Source organism: Balearica regulorum, chromosome 3 (assembly GCF_011004875.1).
Source record: "Balearica regulorum gibbericeps isolate bBalReg1 chromosome 3, bBalReg1.pri, whole genome shotgun sequence".
In the NCBI taxonomy this organism is placed as follows: domain Eukaryota; kingdom Metazoa; phylum Chordata; class Aves; order Gruiformes; family Gruidae; genus Balearica; species Balearica regulorum.
This window is the reverse complement of record NC_046186.1, coordinates 57,430,694-57,450,844: the sequence shown is the minus strand read 5'-3', so window position 1 is coordinate 57,450,844 and position 20,151 is coordinate 57,430,694. Positions and strand designations below refer to the sequence as shown.

Genomic DNA, 20,151 nt, shown 5'->3' with positions numbered 1-20,151 from the left:
GTCCGCCCCCGCCGGCCGGGACCGCACCAGCGGGACGGCGCCTCCCCGCCCCGCCGGGGGAGGGCGCTCCCCGCCCCCGCTGCCGCCGCCGGGAAGGGGGCGCGGGGGGGCCCCCGGCCAGGGCCGACCCCCAGGCCGAGGAACACAGCGGGGCATTGAGGGGGGGGAGGGAGAAAGGGAAAGGGCAGCTTCCGCCTGCGGCACGGCAGGGCGTGCGGCACCGCTCCGGCCTGAGCCGCCCCAGGGGCTCCCGCCGTCCGCCCACGTTGTTGTCCCTGTTAAAGTAACACGGGCAAAAAGAGAAGCGGGCACCAAACGTGAAATATTCCACTGAATAAAACCACAGGATCGCAATGCTACTGCAGAACACCTTCTCTAAAAGCTTTCCCGTGAAGGTTTTCAAGCCCGGTTTGGTATAGGCCAAGTACACATCCCTTGTCCCCACCATCACATGGCATCTATACGGAGGATGTCTGAAATTGGCATTTGCTATTGCTGGCAGGAAACTGCATCTTGCCTCCACAACTGGCAGCATTTGGAAACTAAGAATGAAGAAAGAAAGGAAAGAGCTTAAAACTGTTTCATCTAATACATATTTTTTTTCTACCAGAGCAAGAATGTTTTCTTTCTAGTTGGTCATTGAAGGCACTAGGTAGTCATCTTGTATCTTGAGTGTTTTTCAGAAAGCAGCCAAGCCACAGAGTCAGCTTTTCCAGAACAACAGCTTGGATGGATTCCAGAGTCGTGAATCTAGTTCTTCAGCTCTTGTAACAAAACTTGGGGACTAAGTGAAAGAGGCTGTGAAAGAGACTCTGATTTAGGAACAAAACCCCAACATTTTTCTACCTGGTCCAGCCATACAAAATATAAATAATTATGAATATTTTCCTAATATTTAAAGTAGGTTTTGACTCTCATTTGCATTTCTTTTGGGCCCTTGTAGCATGGCACATTCTTTGGGTGTAGGGCAAGTGATGCTGCTGATGGGATTTTAATTTAATTTGCCACTTTTTCACTTGTCCTCAGAAAGAATTAACCCCTCTCTGAATTAACCTCAGGAATACAATCCTAATTCCTTTCACCACACAACCCAATTTTCATTAGTCTTGATAACCTCAGGGTATGAACTAGTGCATCTATTTCTCTTTAACCTTCCATCCACTTACTTTGAAGTACAGAGAGAGACACAAAGTGCCCTCCTGCAGCTGCTCAGTTTATGTCTGACTTGCTCTTCTGACCCACACCTCTGACACTTCTCAGCTAGTGCTCAGAAAGCCAGAGAGAGCAAGAGCATCACTTGAAATAACAGATCGCCGATTGTAGTTCATGAGGCTGAAAGGAATCAAGTCCCTTTTTGTTTGTCAGAGTTGAATAATGCTGTGTCTCCAAAGTTTGCACAGAATACCAGCCTTACTGGTGCGTCACATATGGATTTCCACTAACCTAATGTCCGTACTCAGTCTATAAGGAGTGAGGAACGTGCTTTGTGATTGGCACTGTCATGGCATAGGACACACGGGGTTGATATTGTGCATGGGTATCATCCGTGAGTCCAGTTCAGTTTGGCAGTTGTGTTTCCTCAACACAGTAACATTATCAAGTATTCAGTGGTGGTCACCAGCCGCAGCCAAACTCTGCAGCCATGGTCTCACAGAGCTTCATTGCTAGTACGCAGGCAGCTGACATGCAAACTGACCTCGCCACTTACCTACTTCATCAGAGATGCATCATATTAAATCCTAAATTATTTTACCAAAATCCTCATGAACTGACAGTGTCTCCTCTCCCAGTACTGACAAGATGGAGTTATCTGCCGATATAGATTCTGTTTGCAGAAGCCCTGAAGCCTCTGCTGATCCTTCTGGTGCAGATGTGTGCACAGAGCCCTGGGAGAGCTCCTTGCTCTATATGCTCACCGAGGCTTGTTGTGTAGAACCAGCCTCATGGACTTTGTATGATATAAAACTTGTGAAAGTGATTCAGTGCCACTGCTGGTAGCCGGACTCCTCAAGAACACTTCTGCCTTGCACCTTCTTCCAGATGGCACTGCAGCTTGGCCTTTGGGAGGTAGCCACTTCAGGATCCTTCACAATTTAAGTAATCATACCTACACTGATGGCTCAGTTCTACCGGGATTTCTCAATATACTTAGCTAAGTACCTAGCCTTAAGAAAAATATATTCTTTAACACTTTGCACCATGCTTCAGGTGTAAAACAGGGTTTGCTAAAATGTTCACATTCCTTCTGCTGCTTAGATTAATTGCCAAAGTCATCACAGCAGGTTTTATGATGGTGAGATCCCACCTGTCTGTATTAGTGATGATTTGGGAGCAGGATAAATCAACAGTAGGAAATGTTACATTATTGACACCTTGTGGGTTGACGAGCCACAGCCAAAAATGTTTTCCATGGCATCTTATGCCCTATATTTGCTTGTGGATCCTTATGTGAGAGTTGTGTTAATGTCAAAAGCAAGTGCAAGTCATCCTGATCTATATAAATGTTTTGCTATGGCTGGAATGGAGATAGCAGCATGAAATACACTGACCTGGTGTGAGTTTTAGGTTGCTGCACAAGAGACCAGCTTGGAGTCTTTTACGCTGTCAGCTGAGTTTGAAGGTTTTAACAGACTGTGTAGTCCCCTGTAAAAAGCCTGTGTGACAAAGATGTCCCTGGAGATTCCTCTCTGAACACCCAAGGACTCATTCTCATTTACCCTAAACTCTTTACACCACCTGAGCGGTGTAAGTAGGCACATTTGCATTCTCTGTGCAAGGCCTGCTTGAAAGATGAAAATGCTGTTGCAAGACATCCCTCTATAATAAGTAATCCTTGCTTCCAAAGGCCATCCAGGGTGAGTGTGGGACTGTTCTAACCTTCAGCCTTTGAATACAGGACACAAAAACTGCTTTTGGCTACCTTTCCCCATTTTATCCCTGCTTCGCATGCCCTCAGGCATTCAGAGAATGAGGTGCTCAGCCTCATTCAGCCTTCATTCAGCCCTTGGAAAAAAAAATTCACTTGTTCAAAGGAAAAAAAAAAAAAAAGGGCACCACAGGATGGCCACTGGGCTTCTGTGGTAGGAAAGTCTGACCAAGAGGTTCTGTCATGTGTGGATTCCTTGTAGAGGAACTGCTGGCCAGAGAGGTTGTAGATGCCCCCTCCGTGGAAGTGTTTAAGGCCAGGTTGGATGGGGCTTTGGGCAACGTGGTCTAGTGGAGGGTGTCCCTGCCCGTAGCAGGGGGGTTGGAACTAGATGATCTTTAAGGTCTCTTCCAACCCAAACCATTCTATGATTCTGTGATCTAATCACTGCAGCCAGTCACTAAGGGCTTAGTTCTCTGGTTATGGGAATGTATACAAATTGGTGCAGCTAATGTTTGAAGTCAGGTTTCTCTATCCTTTTGCTGTGTCCCTCTGTGGATCTAACACAGGGCGGGCACTCTTGCTACACCCATTCAGTTAAACCTATCCTTTCACCATTCTTGCAGCACAATAGCCAGGAATAACGTGTTACTCTGATCAGTAGTTAAGGGAATATTATAAGACCTTCAGATAATGTAGTGATGACTGCATTATTCAAACATTTCTGGTTTTGGGACAACAAAGACCCTGGAACTGCAGAGCATCTTGTACCCATGTGCGCAACAAAGGGTAGCAGTGACACCAGGGCCTGGCTCCCCTGGTGCAAGAGCAGATATAGGCACTCAAAGGCCTTTTAGGTATTGAATCCTATTGAAAGCCAACAAGATTAGGGGTCCTAACTCACTTAGGCATTTTGGTAATCTCTTAGCATTCTGAAACATATAGGGGGCCACTTTTGAATTAAGGAAATTGAAAATAATACGTAGCTGAAAGTAGATTTCCTCCATTTATGAACAGCAGACTAGGGTATTCTCAGCACATTTTAACCTTCTTCAAAGCCCTGCTGTGAATTTCTGTGCAGCTTTGATCTCAGTGTAATACAGAAATGACCAGGTTTTAGTAGCTATTGTGTCAGATGGGATGATGTTGCTTCAGGGCTGAGTGTGATTTGATTTTTGGTGCTGCAGAAAAACCTAATGTCAAACAGGGCAGTAGAATGTCCTTAACTAAAATTATCTCATGTGTCCTCTAGCTGTCTAAGAGATTTGCTTCTCCCCCTAATAAAAATAAACTATCTCAGCACTGTTGGTGAGTCACAGAAAATCACTAGGTTTACTCTATTGACGGGCAGCTCTTTAGAAATCCCAGTTTAAACAAAAGAGATAAATGCCTTATGGAGAAGACGCCCAATTATGCAGCCGCACAAGCAAGTGGTCACAGAATGGCCCCAGGTCCAAAGCAGCTGTATGAATCCAGTCTTGTGCTGTGTAAATGCCATGGGAAGGGCTTGGCTGTAACTGTGGACCAGAAGATACCTTGCAAGGTAATGCAGGCAGGAGCAGGGAAGACATGTTTATACCATATCCCTTCTAAGATCATGGCAAACTTAGGCAAAGCTTAGGAGCATGTTCAGCAGGCTGCCTGCCACTGTAAAAACTCAACCAAAATAATGCCAGGACAGGCTAACATTAGAGCACAAGTCACGTTAAGGTCTAATTCTGGTGTCTCTTGCTAATTGGTGAAAACGAAGTGGTCTGTGATCATGCATTTCATTCTTGTAGACTCTCTCTTAGGTTACAAATTGGTGTGACATGAGATTAGGAGAGTCCTGGAAAGTAAATACCCACTAATACCTCATTATGAACTATTAGACATTTATTCGGATTGCTTTAAGCTGAGAGGACAGCTGGTCTACAATGGTTTAAAGCAGGAAGCAAATGCTACTAAATATCTCCAGGGTCTTCTCTGCTTCTTAAAGGCATTTAGGGGGTTGTTATCTGTTGTCTAATATTACTCTATCTACCATTTAGAGAACTCAAGTCAGAGGCTCTCCTCGAAGAATTAGCTTGTACTAAAGCCAGCCACCTTCCTGGCTCCCAGTTCTATTTATTGAAGATGCAGTTATTTTAACTTTGTACCATTAGGCCTTTGGTTATTTTAATATTTCTCTTTGCTATCTTTTGTGTTTAAAAGTAGAAAAACTATTTAAAAGCCTCTAAAATGTAACAGAAATGTCTGATTCTGGTGTCACTTACAATAGCTGTCTGGTTATTGTAAAATCAATACAAGGAATCAGCTTTCCAGACTGTTAGAATTTCAGGATGGCCAAATGTAAAGTAGTACACTGAAGAAGAAAGAAATACAGTCTTATAAATAAGCAATTGACTATTTCAGGGGTAATAATGACTCAGAGGAATTTAGCAGGCATATGAATAAGCTGAACACACTAAGTTAAAATAATCCTTATATGCATAAATGGAAAAATAGCACATAGGTTTAAGGAGATTAGACAACTTGCATTTGAGTTGTTGTAACTGATTCTGGAAGACTTGTGTAGATTTGGTGTTCAGAGCAGCCCAGTGAGAATATTAGTGGAGCAGAAACACTCTGTATTAAGGTCCAAGGATTCTCTATTATAATAAAGGTAGGGAATTATTTTTATCATCATCAATACAAATTTTACAGTATTAAAGGCACAAGTGATCTCTAAATGTTGTATTCTCTTTCTGTAGTGCTAGTATACGCCATGGAGGCTGTCCAACACTTAGTAAGGGCAACTGTTTGGAATTCAGTATAATTGGTCTCAAGCTAAATCATCACAGCATAACAAAAGACAACTTTGCAGTCTGCAGGGCTGGATTTAAGAAACTTTTGGAATAGCTCAATGTACCTTTGTTCTGTTTGTCCATACTGAAGCACCTCATTTGCTGTGATATCCTGAAATCACTCCCGATACCAGCTGAGATTTAGACAAAAAGTAAAATCAGTTTTATTTGACTGAATTACAAATTTAAGAAAATAACCACTGAATTTGGAAAACAGATACAAAGTAGTAACTCAGCTCCTTAACTACCTGCATTTGGGTATTCCCAGGGTCCTTTTCCGTTCCACTCAGCTATGGTCTGACAGGACAGAGTGACAGCCTGCTGGAGCCAGAAGTGATCCCTCAGATGCAGCTGGAGCCACGCTCCTCTGGGTTTGTCTCCTCTGAATCAGAAACTCTCACCTGGAGCAAGCCATTTCCTCCAAAGTCCTAAACTGGCAGTGGATTACAGGGAGTGTTAGTGCACCCCCAAGAAATGTCTGAATACCACAGTCTTGATAAATAATTTCATTAAGTTATCAATTTATGGGCCTGTTGTTGATGAAAAAATGCCTGAGACAGGTCAGGCAGAGGCACTTTTGAAATGAAACCTCACGCTGGGTGACCTAGATAGAATTACACACCTAACCTGATTCATTCAAGAGTGCAACAATATCCCTGCTTTACATATTGGTTTGTGACCAAGCATTGAGTCATTTCTGAGTTTTCATGAGTCTAGATATGTAAACTTCCTGGAACATAAAATTCTAGAGCAACTTGAAGCATTGCAGGGTTAAGATAGCTCATTACTAGCTTTAAATAGGGACCAGTACCAAGACAAACTTGGGGAAAACTTCAGTCATCCTGGCTGTTTGGAGACAATCCCAGAGAAACAGAAATAAGAGCTGTCTCTTCAGTCTGGTATACAAAACTCCAGCCACTGGAAGTTAAGGCTAGAGAAATTTATATTAAAAAATGAAGTGCATATTAGCTGTGAGGAGACTTAGCCCCTCGACTGACTTTCAAACTGCCTTACTAGACTTTTCATCCCCGCAAGCTGTAAACTACATGAACAACCACGGCTATTAGACATGATGCAGGAAGTAATTCAGAGAAGTTCTATATCCCGGATTATGCAAGAAATCACATGAGATGGTCACAATGGGCAAGTCTAAACCAGGAAACCTAAAACACATCCCACTTGCTGAGTGCGGATTCGTACTTTGCCAAATCCAGAGTCTACTATGGGAAAAGGAAAAGAAAGGAAAATAGCCATGTAGTCCCTGCCTGGAAAATCACGGGACTCACTTTCTGGACTGTACTGCAGCAAGTGCCAGTGGGGAAGTATAGATACGTCCACTAATCCTTTAATTCTATACATCCATGTGTACATGTTTCAGAAGATTTCCCCCTCAGTGTGGCACTGGTAAACATAACTGAGACCCTCTATGTATCACAAAATCCTTAACTAATCTTGTAAGAGTTAAACAAGGCTTCTAGTAGTGTCTTCCTCCAGACCTTTGAAACTTTCTTGAGCGGGTGATCAGCACTGCAGCCAGAACTCAGAACATCCAGAGTTCAGAGCCAGCGGAGGGTGCAGGGGCAGGCTGACTCTCTTGAGTGACTGGCTCAGCTGTTCTGCTTAAAGAAGGGCTGCAGAGAGGAAACATGGCACAACTTTCATGCCTTTAACCCCATCTCATTGTCCTTTGTCTCCCCCACCCTTAAATATATTCTTTCTTACATGTCAGCATTTCATTGTATCCTTTATAAATCTACCTAGAATTTTCCACTCATGACAGCCCATGTTAGGAGAAAAAAAAAAAAAAAGATGCAAAGTCAAGAGTTCAAAGGCTGTCTGAAAGAACATGCCTGAAAGAAACTTATTTCAGCACTTTCTTATATTGCAACACCATCTCTATTTGCATAATCACATGCTATTTTTTTTCCTAGAGAAGCTTTCCCTCTCTCAGTGCTTAAGACAAAGACAATAGATAGTGGCTCAAAGCTCTTTCATGAGTCTGATATATAAGAACTCTACCCAGTACTTGCTGGGAGTAATTGCAATAAGTTGTCCTTCTACCATCTCATTTTACTGAATATGGAGGGAATTAAAGAGATCAGTTTCTTCTATCGGGTGTTTAAAGCACTAACAGTTGATGTTGGGTGTGAGGAGATATGAATGAGCGAAGCAAGGGGTGAGCACTGAAGAAAGGGAGTAGATGGATGTGAGCTTTGAATGCAGTTAGGGGAGAGATTCAGAGGGATGGAATGAATGGGATGAGAATGTTGAGCAATTAAAGTAGAAGATGGATACAAAATTGGTGGGAGGAACAAGGAGGTTCGAAACCTCAAGCACTCCTGCAAATGCATCTATGGCGGTTTTCCTGTTTTTCACTTAAAGGGCACTTTTCTTCCTTGGTGCACGGGATACCGTTGCTAGGCCCCTGCTGCCTGCTGGAAGCTGGAGGCAGCCTGGGCGGCTGTGGGGGAAAGCCTGGCCAGCTCCCTGGCACAACCCCGCAGCAGCGCCCGGGTGGCTGCTGCGCCGCGGAGGTGCTGCTGGGGAACGGCGGGCGTGCAGGAGAGGCAGCTATGCTGCAGAGCAAGAAGTAACGGTTATTGTGAATAAGCTGCATATTTAGCTGACCAGGTACTGGTGTGGTCTGTGGGGCGCCTCTGACAGGAGTTCACCTCCCCTCCGCCGGCTGCTGCAGCTCAGCAGGAGCTGCCCGAAGGGGTGGGGGGGAAGGGCGGCACGTTTCAAACCCGCTTCCCCCATGCTTTTGAAGCGCGGGGACTTGGGACGTCTAGGAGGCGTTCGGAGGATGAGTCGCCGGGGCAGTTCCCGGAGCAGCGCCGGGGCGGGAAGGCTGGGGCAGCCGCTGCAGCCGAGGCCTGCCCAGGGCGGGCGGCAGCCGCCCTCTGCCGGCAGCGCCCGGCTCTGCGGGGCAGACCCGTCCGTCGTCCCACGGGCGCCGGGCGGCCGGGACGTTGCCACAGCTCTCTCTCCTTTTCGCGTTACGGCTCGCACCGAAGGAGGCCCAAACTCTGCCATTTCCGAGGCGCTGCGAGCCGGGGGTGGGGGGGCAGGCTGTGAGACGGCGAAGGCTCGGCCGTGTGCCTGGCGTGGGCTCGGGCGCCATCTTGTGCCCGCCGGGCGGGAAGTGGCCGGCTGCCGCCGGGGCGGGCTGCCTCCCTGACAGCGGCGGAGCCCTCGGGCAAAGGTGCTTCTGTCCCCTTTGGAAACAGGGCGCATTATTAGAAAACTATTTCTGGGGGTTCACAGCAATTTACATGCTTTTTCTTTTTGTTTGCCCTGCTGATGTATCGTTCACAAACATGGCCAAGGGATCTGGACAAAAAAGGATAGGAAGGTTAAACCAGTCTTTCACAGATTAGCTTTTCTGTACATTGTATGATAAGTACTGGATTTACAGCACCAGTCACTGCACAGCAGAGTCCCAAGGATAAAGCACTGGTAAGGATTGTCTAAATCCTCACATCAGGTCCCTTTATATTGCAGGTATTTGCTGACTATATGTTTAATCCAGAAAAGCCCAGAGCACGCAGGCTTCGTATCACCACCCAGAAAAAACATGATTTTCCATCATTGCATTAAAATCTGGAGATCTGGTGTTAGGACGTGGCACAGGCCAGGGCCATTAGGCTTCCTGTCGCTCCCGGCCATCTTGGCATACGCACTGGTCCCCACCGGGCTGAACACAGAAATAAAGCAAAATGCTAAAATAAAATAACAGATCTCAACATTTATTGCTAATTGCTATCTGAAGTGGAACAGCTTCAGGTGAGGAAGGTGAAACTTTTAGCGAAGAGTTCTCACTAAGAAAGATCAAAACCAGTTATCATGGCGGTATTGGCACCCTAGCCCAAATTGCAGGACAGGGATCTAAACCTGGGTAGGCTGCAAGACAAACTTAGACACCTGTTTTACAACAGAGTTTACAACTTGAAATTGCTTTTGGCTAGTTCACCCCTTGGTGCCCAGGCTCGGTGTCTTTCCTTTGCCCAGGCAGTGTGAGTGAGTTCCCACTGAGGTCTGGGCCTCTGAAACATGCTCCTGCTCACTGCGTGAAGAAGTAAGCTGCAACGGGCAGTGAGAAGGAGTGCCACAATGGCAGCCCTGTGTAGCAAGGAAGCTTCAGCTTTTCCCAAGCGTACATAAGCCATTGGCACAGTGTTCTCGGCAATGCGAGATGTCCGCTGCCAGTGATTACCTAACTTTCTTAATACACAGAGCCACTGATGTTCTGGACCCTTAGTGAAACCCTTGAAGTAAGCATCTGAGATTAGCTGGAGACAGCCTACCTCTTGCCAGGCCAGCTCTCACCCTCTTTGCACTTCACAGCCAAGCAGCTGCCTTCCAGCTGATTTTGAGGTCTCTTAAACTGTCTCCCTCCATTTATTTGCACAAACTAGCTGGTAGACTGAGGATCCCACTAGATGGCAGGACAGTTTAAGCCCTCGCTATTTCTACCCAAACCACTTTGCAGCAAGTGCCCTGGGACCCCAGTGGGCTCAGCCCCACTGGTCTGTGCTCTGCAGACCCTAGAGAACCCACACCCTCCACGGTGAGTCTGGGGCTTATGCTCGCAGAGCACAGCAAATATGTATTTCTCCACCATTGCCAAAACGGTGGAGAAATCCATGCAGAAATTTCTGTTCAATTCCTTTTCATGGGCATTATCACACATAGAGCACCAGCAGCGAAGAATATGAAGCAGTCCTAAGTAATTTGCTAAATCTTGAAATATTCCTCTTTGTATGTGTGTTACATAAAGGATAGTTGGAATACATGATGGTAAAGTGTAGTTAAAACCTCTTCTAGGCACTGCTCTTTTGTCATTTTTAACTAATGCAAGAGCAATTGTATTGTTTTGTATGATCATGTCATGGTTTAACCCCAGCCTGCAACTAAGCACCACGCAGCTGCTCACTCACTTCCCTGGGGTGGGGTGGGGTGGGGGAGAGAAGCAAAAGAGTGAAAGTGAGAAAACTCGTGGGCTGAGATAAAGACAGTTTAATAGGTAAAGTAAAAGCTGCACACACAAGCAAAGCAAAGCAAGGAATTCATTCCCCACTTCCCATGGGCAGGCAGGTCTTCAGCCATCTCCAGAGCAGGGCTCCAGCACACGTAACAGTTACTTGGGAAGACAAATGCCATCACTCCAAACAACTCCCCCCTTCCTTCCTCTTCCTCCCAGCCCCTTATATGCTAAGCATGACATCATATGGCATGGAATGTCGCTTTGGTGAGTTGGGATCAGCTGTCCTGGCCGTGTTCGCTCTCAACTCCTTGTGCAGCCCCAGCCATCCTGCTGGCAGAGTGGTGTGAGAAGCAGCAAAGCCCTTGACTCTGCATAAGCACTGCTCTGCAATAACCAAAACATCTCTATGTAACAAAAACATCTCTGTATTATCAACACTGTTTTCAGCACAAATTGAACATGTAGCCCCATACTAGCTACTATGAAGAAAATCATCTCAGCTGAAACCAGGACAGATCACCATGGTAGGAAAGCTACACAACACAGAAGTGGCAACTGTGGGGTCAGATCGTAGGTCCATGTAATTAAGTGTGATGTCTTGTATAGTGCAAACATGTATGATGTGTCTACTGGCTAGTCTCCTTGCCTCCAAGCATTTGTGTTCATGGACTTTCTGAGTTGGGAGAAATTTTCTGTATGATGACTCATGACTTAAAACTAGATATAATTCACACTGTAGTTAGTATAAAACGGATCTTTGTCTTCAGTGACAACTAGATCTGGCCTATACATTGCTGTACTATCAATAATTTAGAAATTTATTTTAAAATATACCATCTTGTGAACTGCTTTGCCACTCATTTCATCCATCCAAGCTCAGCCTATGCAGTACTGTACCAGAATGATGGTATATGGCACAGGTAGAGGTAGCTGTAGGAGGAATTATAGCAAATAAGCTTAATTTAAAAAAATGCTTAATTACTGCTCCTAATCTTTCTAAATGAGAACATTCTAATAATGAGTCCCCTACCACAAAAGCTATTTAGTCCTTTATTGCCTTCCAGATAACAAATTGAACTTTCCTGATTTATAGCAACAAAAGATGTGCCTCAGCATGTTCATCCACCTCTTGGTGCTTCTGATGAAGGGCTGACCCAAAGAAAATTATCTTCTTAATGACATCTGGAAAAGATTGAGGCCAATTTTCTATATATTCCAAGTACCTAAAGTGTTTTATATATGCACGATGAAGTTACAGGGAGAGGTTCCTGGGGTTTTGTGGGTTTTTTTAAATATATGCAGAGTGGCTAAGAATGACTAATTGCTTGATTAAGGTCTAAAATTTGGAGATAACAAAGTTACCTTTTTTGCTTGGTACTAAAATGAATGTCTTTGCTCTATAAAAGCCCAGGATAGTGCTGTATGCTGATGAAAAAGATGCTATTACCTGTGCCACACTTGCTGGAATGGAAATTGGGATTAATGCATTATAATACCAGATTAGCCTTAATAGAAATTTGCTGGCGTAATTTATCAAGGTAATTAAGTATGTACCTAATTTTAGGCACTAAGTAGTTCTATTGACTGCAGTGAGACTAGTCTGCATTCAAAGTTAAACATGTTTTAAAATACTCTGCTGATTCAGGGCTGTAACTTTGTTACCCTATGGATTAAGAGAATGCCCATTACAGTTGAAACGAGATAAACTGGCTTAGTGAGAAACGTATTCAGAAGCACTTATTTTGCTCTTTACAGGCTCAGCCAAAGTTTAGTAGGACTATTACCTATCTCAAGGTACTAAAAAGAGAATGAACCAGAACTTTGCCAACTTTAGTTGTGCTTAAGATGGTAACCCTGCCTAAACCCCAGACTACTGGACAGCATGGCATAGAGACCCCCCAGACAGCTCTAAAGGGGCTAGTTCCTGTCTGGCTGAGTCAAGCATAATACACAGCTGATAAATTATTCCGGAACAAAGTTTACATGGCACAATGTCTCCCACACCAACCAGTGTTTATGGTTCTGCGTATGCTGGTCAGAAATACACAGCTGGCTCAGAACTGGAAAGGTTTATTTGACAAAATCCAGAGCACAACTAGGTATTCCTCTTCTACAGCCGAACTGACTACAAAAGAGCTCTCTTATGCAGCCTCGACTAATAATTGTTTAGACACAAACTGTACATGTATGTGGCAAAGAAGTGTTTCTGCGTCTGTAACTTGGTTAATCTTCACCTAGATAATATAGGCAAATGAGGACTGTATAATATGTAACCCACATATTGTAGATCAAATATATTCATCCTGCTTTTAATTGAGTTGCATTTTTAATCTTCCTGTTAGTCTTTACTTCTTATGCAATTTTTCTAATTTTCTTCCTTCTGTGCAGCGTGTTCTCAACGACAGGTTCATACAGCTCAAGTACAAAGTAAGCATCAATTTTCCAGAGCATTGAGCACTCTGACTAGTTCTAAGCTGTACGTGTGTGAGCAGTTAACTCCATGTATGTACACAGCTGTGGAATGGGTTTTATAGAGTTTAGCACATGAATAATTTGCTAAATTCAACTGGTTCACAATTGGTGTTTTAATAGTAAAAAACTTCAAAGCATCTTAGGCTAGCAAAATACTTATTTTAAGTATCTATTCCTGTAACCTAAATTTCAGTGTCTGTATTCTGTAAGAGAAGAATATAAATATATCCAGTGCTGCAACTGTGAAAGAAGAGAATTCAATACAGGCCTCAACCCAGAAAAGCACTTTAGCATATGCTCCACTTAAAGCATATAAGGAATTCTGTTTCAGTAATACTCAGCTACCTCATTTCCATGGGATCATTTTAACTTCTTAAAATTGAACAATTTTATGTACTGTGACGCTATAAAGGAGGCTGGTATATGAGAATGGGACTGCAACTGAGAACAAGAGCGTGTACCACAGCTCTTGAGTCCCCCTCCACTGCAGTTTCCTCCAGTGTCAGCTAGTTCTGTCTCTCAGACTTTCTTAAGCCAACTGCTTTGCTCCAGTGGAGCAAGTTATTTGACCTTTCCAAACCCGAAAGTAATTCTGGGATGCTGCACTTGTTAAATGAATACAGGTAAGTGGAGAGAATGAAGTGTCAGTTCAGTTGGATGAAACTGAATCCTTTACTGAATGGTCTCCAAAAGACAGTGTGTGAGTAAATGCACACTAGGAATGGTAGGTGTGCAGAGAGGCCTCTTACAAGCTCTCTGCCAGCTTGTAATACACAAATATTTTATAGATAAAATACTGGTCAAATGTGGAATGTACCCATGCTTCCTCCATCTGGCTACAGCCCAGCAGAGGTTGTGTGAGCAAATAAAAGCATTCAGTTGTCAGTGTTGGTTAGGTTTCAAGAAGTACATAAGTGGCTGCTGCCCTAGGCTGCAGTAAAGGTACATGAATCTTAGGTGTCCTACAATAAGGGAGTATTTTCAGGAGCATGACCTCCATAACAAAATACCACCTTTCAGTAGAGAAAAACATTTGCTTAAAAATCTTTGTAAAAATCACAATGATTAGAACATCTTCATTGTCAGCAAACAATAAAGCAAAAACCAGATGAAATAAAAAAAAAAGTATTATGGGGTTTTAAGTCTTGTCATACAGGAGAAACATCAAGAAATCATCAGAAGACAGAAAAGATGATAGCTATTTAATTTCCACAGTTAAGTGAGATTAAACAATTTTAATCACTTAAAACATCGCTACTTTATTTTAGATACACATAAACAGCTACAATATTCAGCCTGAAAACAGAAATGGCAAGATTGCTAAGAGTGGGAGAACTGAGATGATCTGCCATAATCAAATAGAGTTTAAAGAGTTTGAAAACAAACACTGGTGTTTAAGTAGTTTACAAAACCTTTTGGAGACAGGAGGAGGAAAGAAAAAAATTGTTTCTCTTTTTTTATTTCTCATACCCATCTACATATCCCTAACGAGAACAAAAATCTCAGGACATAAATTACAGATAATGTCTGTAATCTAATATATACTTAATATCATCTTAAGGTGGGGAGAGTGAATACACCTCTGTGTCGAAGAAAGAAGCTATTTTGGGCAATTAAGAAACAGGATTTTTATTTTGAAGCAATCATTAATTGGTGGTACATCTGCTAGGCATATTAATTGAAACTGTGAGAGAAGATTAGTTAGGATGAATACTATAACCATGAGAAAACCCAAAACAAGAGATACATTCTTTAGTTTTCTTCCCATTTGGATGTGTAGAACATTGGTTTTGAAGGATGACAGTAGAAAAAACAGTAGTTCCACATTAATGTCATCTAGGTACAAGTGTGTTGCAAAATTTTGTCTGTGCTGCTAAAGTTGCTACCACACTTCAGAAGAGGTGACAGAGGGAAACTGGAAAGTCTGTCAATGGGTTTCATTAATCCAGTAGTCCTCAGGTGCTAGGAATCATTGCTTTTTCCTTCCGTCTCTTGACTCTCCAGCAAGGCTTTGGATGATGGCACTTCTCCACCCTCTGCTCCTCCATCTAAAAAAAGAATCAAACATTTATATACAACATGCTTTCTCACAGCTTTTTGTAATGCAGCCAAATATTTGGTTTCACTGGTCATCTCTGTTTGGATTGGCTCTTTATTATCACACTCACAGGTGCTGTAGAGAGATTAACTTGCAGAGGCATCTTCCAAAAGCAGTTGCCTATTGACGTGGATTTTCCTGCTCCTTGCACATGCTGATCATTGTGCATTCGGTTGTAAGAAACAGGTTGGACATAATTTTTTGTTATAGTTATTCTTTTTTTCTGGGTAATTTCCAAAGTCAAGTTAGAATATCGCATTCCTCTGAGCATTGCTTGGTTTCATGTAGATAACATTACAGTTTATGAACATGCCAGTTATCTGGTTGACCTTCTTTGCCAAGAAATACATAGGAGAATTCACCCTGTCTTCACAAGATGAGGCGATTTTTTTGTTACTCTGATTTGGGAGTTCATTCTTCTGTAGGTTAGAGTTGAATGCTTACAGGACTAGTATAAGTACAAACTCCCAAGCATGCGTGGCTATTAGATGAAGAGTTCCACCGTATTGCTTTTGATGCTCAAATTCTCTCACTGAGAAACAGGAACTCATTTTGCCTTATTTCCTTGCAAAGCATAATCATTTTCACACTACCTTCAAGTCCCACATGGCGTTACCAGTGCTAACAGAACAGGTTTTATGCCCAAATCTAAGACAGCCCATAGCTTTTGGAGGCAAGGAGGGGTCTGCTCAGCATATCTGGCTGTACCACCTTCCAAGTCCTATCTGTTTTAACAGTGATAATCTAAGGGGCACATTTTCAGCTATTTGCCCTGGAGACTTGCCAAAAAATATCACGAACAGCCAAAAGAGTTGCATATCTTGGTCTCTACAAACCACAGCAAATGGATACCACTGCACTCATAGTCGGTAGCACTTAGGTGTGCAACAGGTGCTAAGCTGCTGAGTGTATCAAGTCAGTTACACACCTAGAAAAAATTCAGCAAATGTAATACAAGTTATTGGCAGAACAGTGCCCTAAAGCAGATTACCAAATATGAGAGGCCAGTATTGCCTCTTTGCTCTCAAACTTCTTGCAGACTTCAACCTTTGGATCACCAGTAACACCAGTCATTCAACATGGTTCCAGTATGGCCTCCCACCAGAGCACCTGTGGAAAGTCTCAGCCCTCCAAACCTTACGCATCATCAGAGGATGATCAGACGGTCTTCATTTCAGAGTTAAGCTCTGAGGGAAACAGCTAGTGCCAAAATCTCTCCTGTCCATTTTATGAGAACATTAATTTGGTGCGGCTTGCAGAGTACATCGAAATTTATATCACACAGCTACGATCCTTGTATATTCATAAAGAATACATGCAAAGTCTCTTTTCTAAGCCAGACAAAAGGTATTAGCACATCCTGTTCCTGACCTTTCACTATGACAGCAGCTGACGGCATTTTAGAAAGAGAGGAGATGTATGACCCAATGAGCATTAGCTAAATTTGAAGCAAGAGGGAGAAAGTCCTCCTCACCATTTCCCATAATCTTCACTGAATCTTTCAGAGTAAAAAAAAAAAAAATAGGGCATACTTTATATAGCCACATGTTCCATCTTCTCCATTTTTCTCATTTATCCAATTTCTTTGTTCTGAGTTGGAAATGGCTTTCATTTTTTTAACAACTTACTGTTAAAACCAGAAACAGGCAGAAAGAGATGCCTGTTAGACCCTCAAATGTTTCACAAACAGTTTCCCTGTCACAGCATTTGAGCTTCCAAACTTTCTTTCCATTTTTGTTTGCTGTCTTATCAGAAGTTTAACTTTCAACACAATGAGGCTGTAATTCCCATCTGATACTTCTGGAATTCCCAACCCCAAAAAGCATCTAAGCAGTCAGAGTGGAATTAACTGCATCCTGTATTCATTTCCTATTATCACTACTGCAAACTGCTGATAACAAAAACTGTTCCTTCCAGGCATGCCCTGGCACAGCTATATGCCAATGACAAAAGCAAAGGATAATTCCATGCTCTTAATTGTTCTTCAAATCCTGGCAGTGCTGGTGCTTGCATTTGTAAGAAAGCATCAGTACATTTTACTAAAACTAATGTAGTTATGTTTCATTTCTTCTTCTTAATGCATTGGATGGGCACCAGGAGAGGAGGATTATTCAGTCTGGAGGGCTAAGTACTTATTTTATGCTGTGCTGTAACATTTCTTCTAACAAGACTTTCACTCTTTCAAAAAAAAAAAGATCAAAGAGAGAAATTCTGCATGCTTTAAAAAAGTATATTCTTTCCAATTACTAAACTTTCCAGAGGCCAAAATGAAACAAACATGAGGAACTTATCTACAACTGTTGTATTCTTTTCTGCTTTGTTTAACATGGTTTTGTGCATCTCACTCTAGGTTCGCTGCTCTAAACAATACAAAGGTTAGTTACACATAATGTAGCAATGACTATATCAGTGGGTTGGACTGGTCACTTCACTTCCACAGCTCCTGACACTAATAACAATATAAATTCCCATCTATCTCCCCTTTGATAAGGGAAACAGTTCTCTCCTGCTGAAGCCTGACCCCTGGTCATGGTGCACGAACCGTGCCAGGCAGAAGAGCAATTTGGAATAAAAACCCCTATAATATTTGAAAAGCAAAGTATTAAATGTTAAGTGACTGTCTGTACTTTGGAATGGATTTCCAGTACTCCAGTTGCACACATCAGAAGGAGAAAATCTGTAGGGACATACTTTTCATATTCCTAGGAAAAAATCTCTCCTCGAAACAAAGGAGTTTTGACTGGGGCTTATCTGCCATCATTGCCCCTGGGCTCCCAGCTTTAGTTTGAATGTACTCTGACACAGTGATCCTTGTCCTTCCCACTTGCTCTTCCAAATTCCCCCAGTTCCCTCACTACTGCCCTGCAGCCTGAGGGTATCTGATCTTGTAGTCTTTCTCTTTTTTTATGTGCATTCTCTGTCCTTCATAAATCTTTGCCCTTTCCTTTTGCAAAAGTAATGCCTCCTTCCAGCACCTATTCAGATTCTTATTTTCCTCTCTTTCCCAGGGTCAAACAAGGATGTGGTCATTCGGTCCCTTCTCACTCCTCCTGGAAGTGCTGTTTCTACCTGCCCTCTTCTTCACCAGCAGTCCTTTGATGGGCCCGTGTTGGGTTTGGATTACAGAACGCCAAATACATGAATATAAATTAAATCATCAAAGCAAGAACAGCTTGTAATCAAAGGAATCCTCCCTGCCTGCCCCCTCACCCTTTATGGTGCTTTAGGAGGCTGTAAACTTCAATGTCCTGTAGTTGCTTCAGGCAACATACAAGCAGGACATCCATCCTCGGGAGCCTGGGAATCCCTCCTATAATCTACTTCAGTTCAGATTCATGGGCCCTCCACTCAGCACAGGCCTGCCTCTCCCTGTGCTGCCTCCACACCATCGCTGCTCCTGGAACTGGGACCACCAGCTGCAGTGGCATTTGTTACAGCAGCGACAGTGATGGGCACGAGAAGAAAGTTACTTCCAAATCAGAACCTAAAAGAGTAGGGCCAACCTATAATTCTCACTTCATAGGCGATAGAAACCAGTTTTTTCTGAATCTGAAAATCCCCCTGAAAGTAAAAAGAACTCAAATGTAAAGCTGGTGTTGATTAGACCTGTGCTAATCAACAGAGCACCTTATGAAACTAAAGGACAGGCCAAAATACGACACTGGTCTCAGATAGCAAAGTTGAAAGCCTAATAGCAGGAGTAAACCACTGTAAACCCTACTCTTAATGTATATGCCTGAGTTAGGATGATAGCTGTAATCGGATTAGCAGTGCAGCTTGCTGTCTTGTGCTAAGTTATCTCAGTGCAGGACTAGACTCTAATTTATAGCTGGAGTGCTGGTTTTCCAAGCTGTGCGGCAATGCAACTGTGTTTGCTCTTCCTCAGGGGAACTGGAGTTCAGTTCCCAGCACCTTTCCCCAGGCTGCTGAACACAGAGTCTGTGGGTGGATATGGCAGACTTGGTCTGGGTTAAAATTAATTTGTCTCATCAGGAGATACAAGTGGTAACTGCTTTGGAAGGTTGAATTTAGTCGTAAATGAAGAAAGAAATATTAGTATTGACATCAAAACTGCATGGTGGCATGAGTCTTAAGGAGAAAGCAAAGGACAACTGCAGAAAAATGTCTATTTCTGGAATGTGCAGGTACTACCTTCTGAAATGGAGAGCTCAGCCAGTTTGTGTGGCAGGTCTGAAGTCCCAGCACCAGCAGGAGAGCCCAGAATATCTGGTAAGGCGTTCCGGCGGCCTGCCCGTCCTGATGCTGCAAAATCTGTGACCACAGGCTCCACATCAGTCATTGCTGACTCCTTTCTTCATAGCAACATCTGCAGATGGAACAAACACGAGAAGAAAACAGCTGTAGCCCGGATGGATGCTAATCACCTGCTCAACAAAATAATAGCCATAGGCCTTTTGTTATTAAAAGCCATATATTACAATACTGAGTGCTTCAGCTTTATCCGTGCCCCAGAAGAAGATAAAAGAATCTCTGTGCATTTCCTTCTGTTGCCACTTGCACATCAGACTAGCACAATGAACAGGTCTGTACCTACAAGAAACCTGTGGATAGGGGCAGCAACAGCCCTTTCTGCCAGCCACTTGTATGTCTTTTTATGACCTGATTCCTCTTTTTAAGTGGTTTTGCCATACAACCACTCTGAAGGGAACTGAAACTCTATTTCATCACACTGTCTCTATGAAGCAAAACATGTTTTTTTTATTACTTTATTACTTTTGTTAATCAAGAATCTTGTATAGATTCTTATTTGGAATCTTACTAGAACCAAATCCTTTCACAGAACAGCAAAAAAACCAAACTAAAACTCTTCATAAAATTTCTTTATCCTGCAGATGTCAAACCATTTGTTTTCCCTCTGCTCCTTGTTAGCTTGGTTTAACCT

At 43.0% G+C, this 20,151-nt stretch overlaps 1 protein-coding gene across 7 annotated transcripts in view; it reads right to left on the bottom strand.

The window, feature by feature from the left end:
- Positions 1-14,338: 14,338 nt before the first annotated feature.
- PKIB (cAMP-dependent protein kinase inhibitor beta) overlaps positions 14,339-20,151 on the bottom strand; it is a 56,466-nt gene continuing 50,653 nt past the window's right edge. For all 7 annotated transcript variants that reach the window (XM_075747995.1, XM_075747992.1, XM_075747994.1 and 4 more), the window contains 2 exons: positions 19,401-19,575; positions 14,339-15,198 (listed from right to left, as the gene is read on the bottom strand). In XM_075747995.1, coding sequence (XP_075604110.1) covers positions 15,113-15,198; positions 19,401-19,548 — 234 coding nt within the window. In that variant the 5' untranslated portion in view covers positions 19,549-19,575 and the 3' untranslated portion in view covers positions 14,339-15,112. The remainder of the gene's footprint in view (positions 15,199-19,400; positions 19,576-20,151) is intronic.